This window comes from Ambystoma mexicanum, chromosome 9 (genome assembly GCF_040938575.1).
Source record: "Ambystoma mexicanum isolate Mex_15411 chromosome 9, UKY_AmexF1_1, whole genome shotgun sequence".
NCBI lineage: Eukaryota > Metazoa > Chordata > Amphibia > Caudata > Ambystomatidae > Ambystoma > Ambystoma mexicanum.
The window spans coordinates 994,353,378-994,369,408 of record NC_090931.1 but is presented as its reverse complement, the minus strand read 5'-3'; the positions used below and the strand labels follow the sequence as shown (position 1 = coordinate 994,369,408).

Below are 16,031 nucleotides of genomic sequence, written 5' to 3'. Positions count from 1 at the left end.
CTGTTCATAACCCTTTCTGTTTCTGCAGGTGCTACATTACATTGACCCAGTCTCTCCACTTGACCATGAGTGGTGCGCTGTCAGGCCCGGCCGGGACTGGGAAAACGGAAACCACTAAAGACCTAGGACGTTCTTTGGGAATTATGGTGTATGTTTTTAATTGCTCCGAGCAAATGGACTACAAGGTACAGTAGTATGCCTAAGTACATTTATATATTTATTTATTTTTCATTTGTATAGCGCGCAAAAGCCTGTATAGCACGCAAACTCGAAGATGATATAGTTTAAATGAATTTCACACAAACATTATGAGAGTGAAAGAATATTTGCAATGTTAAATCAGCTTAGGGTTGCATTATATTCAATGACAACAAGTATGTCCAAAGCCAGTCGGTCTGTCATTGTAAATTAAGAGAATATGCTTTTTTTGTAAAGCCCTCACAGGACAAACCAGGCTTACCAGCTACATTTTCAAAGATAGGCCTATTGAAAGTGATTGTAGATTTCTAATTGGGGAGAATCCCCCATGCTGCAACTTCATGTCCGCCAGATTGCCAAACTCCCAGCTGTTTTGAGCCCTGTTTGTGATTAGCTTTCTCTAACCAGCTGTTGTCGTGCATCCACCAGAAATCAGCCAGGTCTATTTGTATACCCATGAGCTTCTGTTGTTTGGCTCAGACACTGGTGCTTTCTATCCGTAATTCATTTCATATATTTGCACAAAATGGATTACACAGGCTTGACTGAAGAGGGGCCAGTGGACGGGTGGTGATATGAGTCACTAACCATAACTTTGGCATTTTTCTAAAACAGCTGCATTGTGAAAAGTGATGCACACTGCAGCTTCCCTCCCCAAAGCAGCTTTGTACACTTTTATGGCAGCAAATCCACTATCCTGTAAAACCACTAATCTGTAAGCAAACACATTGTCCTATGATATGAAGGAATGCATTTTCTGTGTAATTAAACACACACAGTAAAACTGTTCCCCAAACATACATTTCAGAGATTCTTTCATTGATGTATTGTTACATGCTGCAGCTCAAACGTTGTCACAAACAGGGAAAATGCACACTGAATAAAAACATTATCATAAAGCTGAAAAACACAATTAAAACATAAAATTGTTATGTGTGTCCTAGCTGTGTCCTAGCCTTCAAGCCTAGCACCCTTGAAAACACTGCTTTAGTTAAGAGGCAACAGTCCAATAAAAAACATTCTCAGCATCACATCTGATTGGTGTGGGTTTGGAGCCTTGAAATCTATATTCTGTAGCCATGTTGCATTGCAAGATCGCAGTGAGAAATACATCAATGAGGCGATATAACTCGCAGGGGTGGGCCAACCCTGCTGGTAATGGCCCGCTGCCCAAGTTAAGGGCCCGAGCGAAGTGAAGGTCCTTTATTGTGGCCGGGGGTGCCCTTAACAGTAGGGTCGGCCCCTAGCTGCCGGTTATATCACCATTAGCACCCATGTAGTTTCCTCCCTGAGTGCTAATAGTGTTTTATTCATAATGAAAAAGAAACTTATCTTGCTGCGTGGCCCCGCACCAGACCGTAGTTTCCCAAGTCTGTTTTCAATGTTGATGACCGTGACAGCAAGGTACGTTTCTATTTTTTCCAATGAAACACTCTTAGTACCCGCGTAGGAAACTGCTCAGGTGCTAAGAGGTGAGGGGGAGCAGGGAAGGGAAGGATGAGCAGGGAAGGGAAAGGGGTGTTGGCTAGCACCACTCAGGTTGCTCAGAATTCAGGCTTGTACCAGAGAACACAACCCACGTTCCGAGCTTCCAGATAGGCCAGCACCCCCTTCCAGGAGGCTAATGTAACAAGCAGCATGGAACCAAAAGAAGGTCTTAAAAGCAAAATTTGACAGTGCACTAAGTTCTTCAAAAAGTTTGAAAATACAGCATAACTTGCCAAATTATGCATTGTTTCTGCCTCAGGGCACAGCTGATTGACATCAGGCCCCTCTTATGTATCACTGTAAGAACCCTGGCAGCTACCTCTTCATTGAACAGGGAGGGAGAATGTTGCAGAAGGTGCCTCGACCTCCATCTCACTCTAAATGGCCGCCCATGGGTCTGCACGCACCACCATTCAAGTGTGAACTTCCCAATGTTCACTCTACGCATATTTGTTTCAAGAAAAGCAAATTCGCAGGAAGACATGTTACTGAAGAGCTTTGCCATCTTTGGTACTGTAGTGACTTGTTTCCCAAGGTGGCTGACCTAGTCCTCGACCTCCCCTAAATGTAGAATAGCATTATTCAGAGAGAGTAATGTGAACAGAATGTGTGGCATCGCAATGTTAGGCGCAGCAGTGCAGCTCCATGGAGCCCCAACAGTGCACGAAATGAAGTGAAACCACATAAGTCAGTTTCCTTGAACATGACTGAAAAGGTTTATTGCAGTGATTTAGTGGCATGTCAAATGAATGTTGATGAGGAGTATTATGTAAGGCGTGCAGTGTTTGTTAGTCGTGATTTCGCTTCCTATTTCCCCTTACATGCCATTAATTCAAGGAAAAACTTGATTGACTAATTGTCCTTTTAATTTGATAGTAAGCCTTGTTGATGAAATGATATGCTTGATGAACAACTGTAGGAGAGAAGCAATTCCCATGTTATTCTGATTCATCATAATAAGCGTCTTTGTCTTACTGTGTTTAAATATATTAATTACAGATTGCCTCGAGCACAGCAATCTTTTATTAATTAACTAGATTTAACATTTGTTTCTTATGAGGACCAAGTTAAAAGTGTATTATAATTAAAATATTTTGGATTAGAAAATTGATATTTTGTGTATTACAGCCCCCTTTATGTTGCATTAATCACTTCCTTCTACACCACGGGTACACATTGTTACACGAATAAACTGTATGTCTAAATTACGGCAAAAGAGAGAAAGTTCAAATTGTAATTTTGCTTATGCCCATGTTTACCAGCCCTTTTTTTTATTTTTTTTAAAACTCTTTATTTATCATTTTCAACAAGTTACAATAAATACAAGAATTAACATACTAGGTCATTGAATTGCAAAATACATAGTAGTGGAAAACAAAATAGAATAGAATTCCAAATCATAACTCCGTATTCCATAACACGAAACTTAACACCAACCTAAAACAAAGCCAGATGTACCAGACAAATGACAATAGACAGACAGGACCACACAAAACAACCACAGAGACAACACAAACCCCTTCCCCATACATTAATGTTATTTGAAAAAGACCAATGCACTCCACTCCAGAACCTAATCTAGCCTCATCCATAAAGGTCACTAATGCTCCCCCACATATCATCATAATTGGTTTCCTTGTCTTGTTTGCAATACGTCGTTTTCTCAAATCTGGATAAAATTCTAACATCCGAAATCCAGTCCTCCACCATCGGCTTCTTCCGTGTCTTCAAGACCCTCAACACTTGTTTAGCCGCCACCAACAAAACTTTGAATACCCCACATGATATCACCCAACTCACATACCGTCCACCACTGTACAACAAAAAAACAACCGCTAAGGGATTGAGTGGATAAACAATGTCCCAAATTTGATCAACCCTATCAATAACCTCCCTCCAGAAACGTACCACTCTTTCACAATACCATAACATATGTATCAACGTACCTTGTTCTTTCCCACAGCCCCAACACAGATCATCACCAACTAATCCCAATCTACCCATACGTACTGGGGTCCAATATATCCTGCCTAATATCCTCTGATGTATATAGCGCAGTTGCAAATCCACTTTTGCAGCCGTCGGTACCCTCCAAACCTTTACCCATTCCCTTGACGTAAGGTCCCTGCCCAACTCCTCCATCCAAGACAACCTCAGCTTGTCCCACGAGTCCACCCATTTCCCATCCGGTTGCATAAACTGCATAAAAGTAGACACTCTTTGGAGTCCAGTTTCCAGGTCTTTTTCTTATCCAGTCACAGGTTCGAGTCCCGGCAGTGTTGTCTTTTCCAGTCACCTTTTCAAGTGTGATAAATTATGTACAATTAAGTTTGGTAATCTTAGCGCCTATTATTGGAGTGGTGGAATTCGACATGAGCAGTAATATGTGGCCGTTTTGTGACGTTTCATCGGATTTCTTTTAGTCATCTTCAAGGTTTCCCTCTGGCCCAACTGTCACAGTCGTATTCATCCAGTGCTGTTATTTGTTTGTGCGTAACATGAACACACCACTTCACTGGCATCCAAATACATTGTTTAAATATGGCTTCACAAATTGTATGTTTATTGAGCTTTTTTTAATTATTATTTTAGTTCTGAAATGTTTTTGCTCGAACCACCAGGTCCCACCTCCTGCCCCTCCCAAACCCAACCCCAACTTTCCATCTACATTTTTGGCAGAAAATTCAAGCAGAAAAAAATCGAGAAAAAAAGATCGTAATTAAAAAGATCAATAGACCTACTTCCGCTTCACATAACTTAGTTTTGTAAAATTAGAAGTTTCATTTACAAAGAGTTTTGTTTGATATGTACCTATTGCAAGGATACCAAGGCTTGGGCTGGGCCATAAAATTGTCTCGGGCACCAATGGAATGGTTTGAATATTAACCAAGGGGGAGTTTTTTGATGCAGCGTTATGCAAATTGTGCATTTTAAAGAATTTTTATTCAGCAACACTGGTCCAAACTACTAGCTAGTCAATTTACTCATGTACTCGCCCAAATTGGCCAAAAAACGGTCCCATTTTGACCAAAAAAACTGGCCCACACCAGCATTTTGTATTTTTGGTTCAGCCATGGGCCTATTGCCCTTTAGGCCAGTTCGGGCCTGAGGATCACCTGACTGGCCTGCACATCAAAGTGTGATGTAAACCTACAAGCTCATGTGTACTGAGAATCTAGGCTGTGTCTTTCACATTACAGAAGGGCAATAGTCCATTTAGAGAGGGAACATGCATTGTATGCTCATTTTGCACTCGCAGGATCTTGCTGCCAAGCTTCAAAAAACACACACGCGCCTCCCCTCAGGAAGTGACTGGTGACAATGACTCCCACCATTGCATCTCTGCTCCCTTTGGTCCAGGATGAGTGTTTTCCAAAAAGGTGCACATAGAGGCAACATAACCCTCAGGGTTGGGCTGACCCTGACGGTAACTGCCTGCTTCATAGGTTAAGGACACGAGCAAAGTGAGGGTCCCTTAACACAGGTGGCGGGCTGTTTCTGGCGGACGTCGGCCCACTCCCGAGGGTTGTATTGCCATTAGCACCCACGTAGTTGATACGTGGGTGGTAATTGTGAGTTTAAATAAATGCAAAATAGAAATAAATCTTGTCTAGCAGCTCTGACGCAGCGCGATACTCCTCTAATCCATTTTTTGTGTTGATGACCGTGATGTCATCAACACGGAAAGCTGACTAGGCAAGAGAAGCGTGGAGTCAGGCCACAAGGTAAGATTTTATTTTTTTGTTTTTTTAAACACTCCTTTAGAACTAGTGTGTGTAAGGGGTGAGGCGGGAGCAGTGAGGAGTGAGGAAGGGGAAGGGGACGCAGGCCAGCTGCACTCAGGCTGCTGACAAAGTGGGTTTGCACCTGAGAATACAGCCTGCGTTCTGAGGTTCCTGATTGTCCAGCCCTCCCTTCCCAGGTTCAAAAGAGGGAGACTGGACAGTACTTGAAGGTTAGGATCAGTGCTCATCACATTCTAGGGGCTGATTGCAAATAGACATGAAAGCAAGCCATGGCCAACATGCAAACCTCAAGGTCACCCACAAAGAAGCCACAACATTGATTAAACCTAGCCCCCAACTTCTACTGTTCAACACACAGGATGGTAAAACCTTGATGGGGTCGTGATGGACCATGTGCCTGGGACCCTTCAACAGCTTCTTCTATCAGAGAGACTGACCTGGAGGTGAAGTGGGCCATGCTGCTCCCCCTGGTATGTGAGGTGGGTCACAAGCTTTCTCTTCCGAGCATCAGCAAGGACAGTGACTATGCTAGGGCCACTGCAGTAGTCTTTGCTCACAGAATGCACGTGGTGCCATGGAAAGCTCGAATGCAAGGTTCTAGCTAGGTGTGGGCAAAGTGTTGATGGCAGAATGGAAATCAGGAATTTGCAGCATTTCTTATGCTCCCACGGCCTGGGGAAAAATGCATCTTTTTTGCAAATGCAAATTTCCAAAATCTTCACGCACTTTGGACGTCAACGAATTCCCCACACAAATGTATCCTGCAGACTTTCATGTGTCCCTGTCGCCATTACATAGCCACTCATTGGCTAGCTTGCCCGAATATACAAAATCGTTGCTTCGCATGGGCATCTGTGGACATTCGCAGCCATTCACAAATAATTTGAGGCCCATTATGTGCTTTTCAAGGCCATTAAGACTCAAAGAGTCTTGCCAATCGTAGCAGCCTGGTCCTGTGACTTGGGCCCAGTCACTCTTGAGTTGCAATCCTCGGTACTAAAAATGTGAGAGATAGGGCTGGCAACTCTCCAGTGAATTACTTCTGTGACCCAGGTGTGCCAGCTTTTGACTGCGGGGCCAGCGTATGATGTCTTCCAGAAGGTACCAATAGGTCCGCTGCTATTGCTCTTGCAGACATCCTCCTCAGCGCAGGTGCCACAGCCTTGAAAACCAGCAAACGCAGCATGAGAACGCACAAGTTGGTGCCAGAGGTCTGTGGTCCACACCCACCAACATAGCATAGGAGGTGCTTACCGTCACTGCTACAAGCATCAACTAGTCAGCAACAGCTGGAGGAGGCAAGACAGGGACAAGAGTGCCTCTTCATAAAAGTCATGAATAGTAGAGAACAATACCATATTACAGCTCAAGAGATCCCACACCCCGGCACAATGTCACCAAGAAACCGAGAGGGGCTCATACTGCAATACCACAACCCACTAGGGCAGGCAACTGCAGGTCCTGGCAAGCCAGTGTCAACAGCACGGGAGGATAGCTCAGCGGCAACGTACTTGCCTTGGAAACAAGATGACATGAAGCAACACAGGTTCGATCTCCGGGTCCGCGCTTAGAAACCTCTGGGTATTAAGTGCGTTATAAATGCGCAACTAAGACATATTCCTTTAACAGCACCTCGATGCCCCCGGGCTGTGTGAGCACTTTAAAAGTACAAATAAATAGAATAAATAGTGTGCGTGTGACCATGACACACTTGTCAAGCCACTTTGAGCACTACCCAAAGTGGCTCTTGTTGTCGCTGTCATTGGTGCTATTGCTTTTGACCACTTTGTGCCATGGTGTTGGGAAAGGTGGTCAGACATCTCTAACATGCCAAATGAGAACATGTCCCCGGGCATCCCTCTCTGGATGGCCTTCCCACAAAGGACGCAGGTGATGACAGCAGCCTCCTTTGTTAGAACACCGTTGGGTAAGTAGTAGTATCACCGGGTCTATGAGGACACTATTTTAGGGCGGTTCCCTCCAAATCCCCCCTCCCCACCTATCTTTAACTGTTTCCGACCACCCCACAACCCCTTATCTCCCCTTTCCCACCCAACCAAAATTTTGGTGAGTTTTTTCGGCAAAGTGGTTTCATAAAAACACCCGCCGAAAAAACAACTGTCGATGAAACAACGTCCTACCATGCAGGAGCACGATCCCCATTCTCCTACGAGGGATCTTTGATCGAACCCTCCGAAATTCGAAGAGTACGGCTAGTGAAAGGGTGTTTGTAGCCAAATACTTGACTGACATACTGCTCAGTTTCAAGGATTACATGTTCAAGGATCTTCTCAAGCTCCCTAGTTAAGTCCCCAAACTAACCCTCACTCGGATGAAAATCTAGGGGCATGAACATAGACCTAGCACTGGAAAGGCTCCAGTCTTGGCTGTGCACACTCTTTGGCAGAAAGCAAGTAATAAAAGAGCAAAGTGATTTGTGCCATCAAGCAAAATGCCCATATACTCCTATTAAATGCCCAAATACATCCATTGACAGGTGTAATCAAAGTATTAGTACCAGTACAGCGCATAAACCAGGCACTTATATTTATATGCCCTGTGTAACTTCACCTACCCAGGTACTCCTATGTCATGCCCAGAGGTTCTCTTTCCCCAGGCACTCATTCACAAGCTAGAATGCATAGTTAGTCATTCGGTGGTCGCACAAGACCACAGTCACTACAATGCAAAGAGAGCAAAGGCACCTACAGGGCGACCAGAGGACTCATAGGACATAAAAAGAAGGCCCTCTGCCTCGCCTCGCTCTGTTAGCATGCACTAACAGGAACACATGTCTTGCAACACAACCTACCTAATGTAGTGCACAGGGTTCAGAGACCAATTTAGTCGGAAGACATTCTGCACCACTCAGGTCTGGTGCCAGGAAATAACTGATGAACCCATATGCATGCATCATTATTGGCCGACCCCGAACCCTCACCCGAAATAATTTGTCTCACAACATTTTGTCAAGTGTTGGCAATAAAAGGCCGTAGCATTTTATTGTACAGATATGGTTATGGAGATAACAATAATCACATATCATAATAATATCATACTTTTGGGCACCGGGTCCTGAGGTTAGCCCCTCTGGCCCGTGCCGCCTTCTCATGTCCTTCGACTTGTTGTGGACACCGTACAGTGCCCTGTACTTCTTTTCCTTTGTTCTTCTCCCTTATTTGTAGGGTGGGAGGGTTTTGTGGTAAAGAAGCAAAGTGTGGAAGACGCTGAGTGAACAGCGAACCTCCTGTTAGTTTGCGTCCCCGGTCAGTGTCCACAAACAGATTGTGTTTTCTTAGAGCATTCTGCTCTTATTTATAAGACCCTGAGGAGCCCTGGGTCTTTGATGTGTATAGTAGTGGGGGCTGTGCGCCAGCCCCCGGCCGGATAGCCGACATGTCTGACCCCCTGAGGAGGGGGGCAGGTCTTTGAACCTGGGCCCTGCCTGACTGTTGGTTTTCCTTAGGTGCTTAGCACCTTGTTGCTTGGAGGAAGGGTGAGGCGATTGTTCACACCTCACCCTTCCTCGGCTTTGTGTTCAGAGAATGTGTGTTTCTGTAGCTTGTGGGGGAGAGGAACAGGCGTAGGGGCGGGAGCTGCCCCTCTCCGGGCCTGCTGAATGGTAACATCAGTTACCCTGCCTCGCCTTGGGCGGCCCTGCGGCATTGCCCAGGACGACATATTGCTCTGTTCTTTTCTCTTTTCCCTATAGCTGACTCCAAACAAGAAATATACCATTGAAAGTGTCGTTATTACCTTTCTTTCAGTAACATGAAAAAGTAGAACTGCAAGACTGACAAAAAACTGACAGGGCTCTGCCAAGAAACAAGACGAGTCAGAGTCCAACAGGAGAGTGAAACCACTTTGCCAGGCTTAGCGTTTTCTCGGCCATTAACGTCCGGTTGATGTCTTATTATGAAGCATATTTGTTGAGCTCTCCAGGAACTTACAATTCTCACTGTTGATACTCTCCTCTCGACATGCACAAAGGAAAAACGCAGACACTTTCTTTCCAACAACGTTCAATGGTGGTGTGTGATGTTGCTGCAAGATGGATGTGCATGTTTTTAGCGAGGTCATTCTCCTCGTTTGCACATTACTGCTGCATTTTCCCCCGTGTTTATTTTCAGTCCAATTTTCTTTTGTTTTTAAATGGGAGAAGGAGGATCCTCCCCCAACTTCCCATCCAACTCACCCCCACCACACCTCGCTGACATCTCCTAACCCCAAACACACAACACATTTAAACGAAAAATGGAACCAAATGACCTGAGGGGTGAGGGGAGGGCCGGATGCACAAATAATGTGCAAACAAGGAAAGTGCCCTCATTAAAAACACGGCATACGAGCAAATCTAGCCGCAACCAGCTACACTCACCCTCAGATGAGGATTCGCCCATCCCCCCGGTGCCACTGCGTTGTAAATGACTACATTTCCAAAATGTATAGATGGTTCATGTGTTTCGCTATCAGCCTCCAACTATAATGTCTTAGTACCATGCATTCCACTTTCTTTAGCCATAATCTCAAGTTACACTATAACATTAAACCTAAGAGGAGGTTGCTGCCTTCAGCACCCTGGCATCAAATGAGAAAGTGGGTGGAAATCAGTGGTATCAAAGGAGTGTTTGGAACAAATGTGGGTGAGTAGAAGGTTGCGGGTACAAGAGTGGGGTTTGGTGAGGGAACGTCAGCAGGTGCATGAGTGAGAGCAGGTGAGTAGAAGGTGGAGCTCAAAGGGGTGAGTGGGGAGAAGCGGCTACATGGATGGGGATGGGTGAGAGGAAGGTACATTTATAGTGGCGGGAGCTCCAACATCATATTCCTTATTCTCCTCTTCAAGTTCAAAATGGAGCATGTACACCCCTGGGCTTCCACCAGTATGTCCTAATTGTTACTGAGTTGGAGCTGATGAAGCAAACATTTGCCGTAGCAACAGGCAGAGGAAAACCACAGCCATGGTTAGGGAAACATGACAGCAGAGCCACGCTTCAATGTAATTGGTTGGCAGGCATTGGGAAGGCCATAAGGCTGTGCAGCTGTGATGTTAGTCTTTTCAGAGCTCAGGCATGTCCAGGCATGTCCAGGCATGCCCATTGATGCGCGCCACCTCGTATATGCGGACGAGGTATGCTTGCCTGAGAACTGAAATACGATTCAGGCTCATTGTGAATGATGGAGAGATCTACTGCAGGAAGATATTGTTACATGGGTAGGCAGAGCGGAATTGTACAGAAGTAGCGTAGTGCTCCGCATCATGCCCCTCAATGTCAAAGAATGTTCTGTTAGGAAGTCTATTGCTAATATCAGCTGCTGTTGCTACCCAGTTTCCCTTGTTGGGTTTCTACAGGTGGTGCCATCATGCCTCAGATTCATCACGGCCAGTTACGGAGGTAATGGGAGTAGCAGACCGATCCTCCTTTAAACCCTATTGCATGCACACAAGGATAAATAAGGGGCTCCCAGGGAGGGCCATCAATGAAGTTGTATGTGCTTCTTTGGACTGCACAAAAGGCCTTTTTTCACTCTGAATGGCAGATGGGAAGACCCATTGGTTGGACATTTGGGAAATCTGATTGGGAAAGGAACACAATTACACAGCACAATAGTACAATAAAGTTGATGAAATATTAATAATGGAGGGAAAAGATAGAAGAGAACTGAGGGCAGTGCCAAACGTTGGAGGGAGGCAGAAGGCAGACAGAAAATCTTGGTTGCTTGGTGAAAGTCAAGAAAATAATGAAATGTAAATGAAAAGAAACTTGCTAGGGCATGTATTAGGTGCTTAGTTTAGTAGCATTACAGCGGAGAGTCATGCGGCAAAATGTCCGGTTGGGGCTATTTCAAAAACAGGGTAACCATAATTGGAGAAGTCAAATGAATGTGGTTTTCTGGAAAAGGGCTCTCCAGGGCATTACATGTATGTTTTCTATCAGGAGAGTGAATGTAAATATCTTAGAGTGGAGCTTTGTAAAACAGGTTGATAAGTGTAAGCAATTCCCTGCGTAAGGTACCTTTGATTTGGCCAAACCTTTAAATTTACAAAGAGCGCTAGAAGAAAAGACTAGGCCAGTAGCTCCCGAAGAATGGGAACTATCTTTAGATTGGTTTCTGGAGGCTACAGACTGGTTTGGGGAATGAGAGGCTTGTGAGATAAGAATGATTAATAGAGGAACAATGAACAGCAAATGAAAAATAAACATAAAAAGTGCAGGGAAGGGAGCTGGACCACGCATGTCTCCCATTACTTTGCCGTATCCTCCAGAACATCAAAGGGTAAAACAGGGAAGAAGGACAAGTGGGAGAAAGGAGGAAGAAGCTTTTGCACAACCCAGCTGTTGGCTTCTTCCTCAACCCAGAACTTGCAGTTTTGGCCTAAGGTCATCAGAACAATTGTGTGTTATCCTGCAAAGAGGGGCAGAGTGACTCTTGTAACCAAGACACCTCTCGCTGAATGTGCATTAATGGTTAAATGGTTTTGGGTCTCCTGAGCCTAGGGTTGCTTAGTTTGGTATGATATAATTCATAGATATATTCAGAAAGGGCAGATCTCCCTTCACCCGTGTGCTAATCAAAACTATTTACTATATGCAGAATATTGTCACACACGAGAACACAATCACAAGTTTCTTATTCATTTTTTAATCAAATTGTTTATGATAAGCAGCATAACACGAAACACCAACATTTCAAAAACACTTAGCACGATATCATAATAAATGTTAATCAAAACCACAATGTACATTTCATCCATATACATTCATGTGCTTATACGCTATACATAATAATTATTCAGCACAATTACATAGTACATTTCCAAAATACCACAACCACATTATAAATGACATCTATGTACAGTCATGTGCACTTATTCACCAGGCAGCAGTATATTATACACAAAGTTATGTCGATTCACAATTCATGTTATAAAGACAATCCTTTTATTTGTGGCAAAGGGGAAGTTGGTGCCAAACACTTGGTATACAATCTCTCGCTAGTTTATTCCCGTTATATTTCCTTGGTTATTTCCTTATCTCCTTATCTCCAACTGCTTTGGACATAAATGAATGATTACTGCCTCGCATCTCCTAGGCAAAAAACATTCAAGCTTCTGAAGCTATACACGTATAACACAGTTTAAATGACCTACAATCACAACCAACGTTGCAGTAACAGATTTTTAAAAAACAAATTTGAAAAAACATATTTGAAAAGACACTTAAAAATGCCTAGTCAATTCATATTTTACCTTAATATGTGTTTAACTGGTTGTCGATGCCTCGCAGCCAGAGACCTCCATGCATTAAATTCTTCGCTGAAGGTACATTACTCAATTTAATCACTGGAGCGCTGCTACATATTCACAATTTGTGGTAAGTCAGAGATTGGAGATGGACACAAGGGCATGTTCAAACAGGATGCTTTATTCTTAATTCAAGCAAAACCTCCTCTAATCCCTAACACTACGATGAATTCCCTATTCTAGAAAATAATAAACAGGTACAAATAAAACTTCGTCGTCCATCAAACTGATGCTAACTTAATCTCTGCCCTACCACTAAAACGAAAGAAAGACACTCAAAGTTTTGACTTCGAATCGGATTAGTCTCCCCTTTTGGTGTATAGGTGTTGGCTGGTTTTCTGACCTCCACCCAGAGTTTGCAGGAAGCTGTTCCAGGTCTGGGTCAGGTAGCTCCAACAAAGAAAAGATCTATCTCAGAAACTGGTTAGCACAAACAGGATTGCGTTAGTCCCTCTAAACAGTTCCTGGTTTGTCCATCTCTTCCGGGATGTATTAATCACAACCAGTTCCTCTGATCTGCATGGACCTATGTCACCAAAAAGTAGCTCTGCTGTCAACATTGCTTTGATAACTCGATTTCCATCCTTTGGTAGGCTAAGTGCTTGCTTGGTGCAACTTTGGTTCTTGCTTTGGTCCTGAATTCTCTCACCCCCTCCAGGGGTCTTCGGATGTTCAGCCTGTCATGGACCATGGGCCTGCTTGATCCTGTTTCTGTCGTGGTTTCATAACACCCACTGCTCCTTGATTATCAGTCCAGTTTGGGCTATGGACTCGCTCAGCCCAGCTGCGGCTGGGGTTTTGCTTATCACTTTCTGGGGTCTTCTTGTTTTCAACCCTGGATGGGCTATGGGCTCACTGAGCCCTGGTTTGTTTGCCTTATCATTCACCCCTTTCTGATCAGCTCTGCATGGGCTATGGGCTTCTTCAGCCCTTCCGCGGTTCTGGTTTTGCCCACCCCCTTCAGGGGTCTTCTTGTCAGCCCGGGATGGGCTATGGGCTCACTCAGCCCTGGTCTGGTTGCCTTTTCATTTGCCCCTTTCTGGCATCTTCTGGCGATCTGCCTTGTGTGGGCTATGCAATTTCATGTACCCCCTTCATGGTGCCTGGAAACACTTGTGTATAGGCGCCTTACAGATGTCCATAAAATAAATAAATAATTCACCCCTGCATGGCTACTCTGAGGCCTCCCTGCCCCCCACCCGTCTCTTGTACAGTGCAGTGTACTTTCTATCCTGCAGCGTTGCTTCATTGGGGAGGCAGGCTGTCGGGTATTTGTATACTTATCCCGGTGGCAGACTGCAGGGTCAACACGTTTGTTCCGGTTCTTCCCTTCGGTGGAGGAGGGTTTGTCCACCGGTACTTCTCGGGTTGCTTATGACTGCTTCTTTTCTCAGTGGTCCCGGATTCGTATGGGCTCACGGCTTTGTTGAAGCAGCAGCCTTCTTCGGGCTGCCTGTAGTTGCGGCACACCCTACCAAAAGCATCACCATCCTGGCAGCTTCCTCCTTTGGGGGAGGAACTTCCTCCTCTGCGCTCCTGCTCACCAGCCAGTTCTCTCCTGTTCTCTGGCATGGCAGGTGTATTTAGGTTCCTTGGAGAGGACAGGAAGAGTCCATTCGTCCTGAGTTACACAGAGGGGCGGTAGCTCAGAAACCAAGCCATCCATCTTAAAGGGCCCTGTATCCGGTTGTCATGCCGCGGCGGGGATGGCGGAAGTGGAACCGCTGGCGGTTCGGTCCGCCGTAGCTTTCCCCTTCTCGTCTCTGCTTACCACTCTAGTCATTGTACGCGTTTGTGACCCGGAAGTATAAATCACTTCACTTCCGGGTCGCATACGCGTTGCAACGTTTCCGGATTCCCTCCTGAGTTGCTGCCGCTCCCGTACCTGGTGATATTCCTGCCTTTCTGCCTTTCATTTTCGCTGGTTCCTCTCAGCTGTGATACACCCTTGTTCTCAGCCTTGTGCATTGCCTCGTCCTTGCCTAGCCATCTCCTCTCCTTAGTTCCTTTTCTTTTTGCTTCAGCTTACCCCTGCCTCTTCCCTTCCCTGTTTCCCTTCTTCCTTCTTTTTCTTCCTTTTTCCTCTCTATTGGATCTACCTCCTGCCAGACCTGTGCCTGCCTATCGGACTGCCTGTGTATAATCCCTTGTGCCTATTTTGGATCTACCTCCTGCCAGACCTGTGCCTGTTTGCCGGACTGCCTGTGTATAATCCCTTGTGCCTATTTTGGATCTACCTCCTGCCAGACCTGTGCCTGTTTACCGGACTGCCTGTGTATTATCCCTTGTGCCTATTTTGGATCTACCTCCTGCCAGACCTTTGCCTGTTTACCGGACTGCCTTTGGTTCAATCCTTGGTTCCATTATTGGTATCTCTGCTTACCAGATTCTGTGCCTGCTTTTCGGATTGCTCTCCCATCAGCGAACTCATCTCCTGTGATCATCCACCTGAAATACTACATCTAGGGGTTTTTTGTGCCTTCAGGCTTTTTTCCCCCTGTGAGGCGTTCTCGGTAGGATAACCCCCGTTGCCCCTATTTAGTGGCACGGTGGCATCCTATCGAGGGCGTCCTTATCTTCACAAGAAAAAAGAGAAGCCTCCACGACATAAGGACGGAAAGGTCAAGCAGAAAGAGGAAGGTGAGGAGTTGGGGGAAGGGGGAGAACTCGACCTTTCATCAGAAGAAGAAAACATAACAGACATTAGTGACAGTTTGCAACGCCCACAAGAAACTGAGATGGCAACCCCCCAGCATGTTCAGGAACTTATAGCCGCCGTCCAAAACCTTAATTTGGAGGTTCAGAACCTTAAGGCAACCAACACAGCATTGCAATTAAGAATGAACGAACGGGAGCGACCCTCTGCAGACCTACCGTCATTCCCTTTGGTCTCCGGCAAATTTGATGGATCGCCGAAACGAGTCAAGGAGTTCTTAGATGCTTGTAATCTCCACTTTTCCTTCCGTCCGCAGACCTTCACATCGGACCATGCCAAAGTAGGATTCATGATTACCCATATGACGGGTAATGCCCTGGCGTGGGCCACCCCTTTGGTTAACCAACCAGATCCTGTGCTGCAGAACTATAATGATTTCAAGACCTTGCTGCAGCAAACACTTTTACGCACAGAAAGTACTTTTTTGGCCTCAGAGGACCTCTTAGACATCTGCCAGGGAAATACAGATCTTCTCTCCTATATCACGAAGTTCAAACAGATAGCCGCCGAAGCTGGCTGGCAGGAACAGGCCCAATATACCATCTTCCGTCGAGGGTTGAGAGAGGATCTCAAGGACGAA

General features: G+C 45.3%; 1 protein-coding gene across 1 annotated transcript in view; it reads left to right on the top strand.

Annotated features, from left to right (window-relative positions):
• LOC138488874 (dynein axonemal heavy chain 11-like) overlaps positions 1-16,031 on the top strand; it is a 2,478,284-nt gene that overhangs the window by 278,490 nt on the left and 2,183,763 nt on the right. The window contains exon 7 of the mRNA XM_069616234.1: positions 29-185. Coding sequence (XP_069472335.1) covers positions 29-185 — 157 coding nt within the window. The remainder of the gene's footprint in view (positions 1-28; positions 186-16,031) is intronic.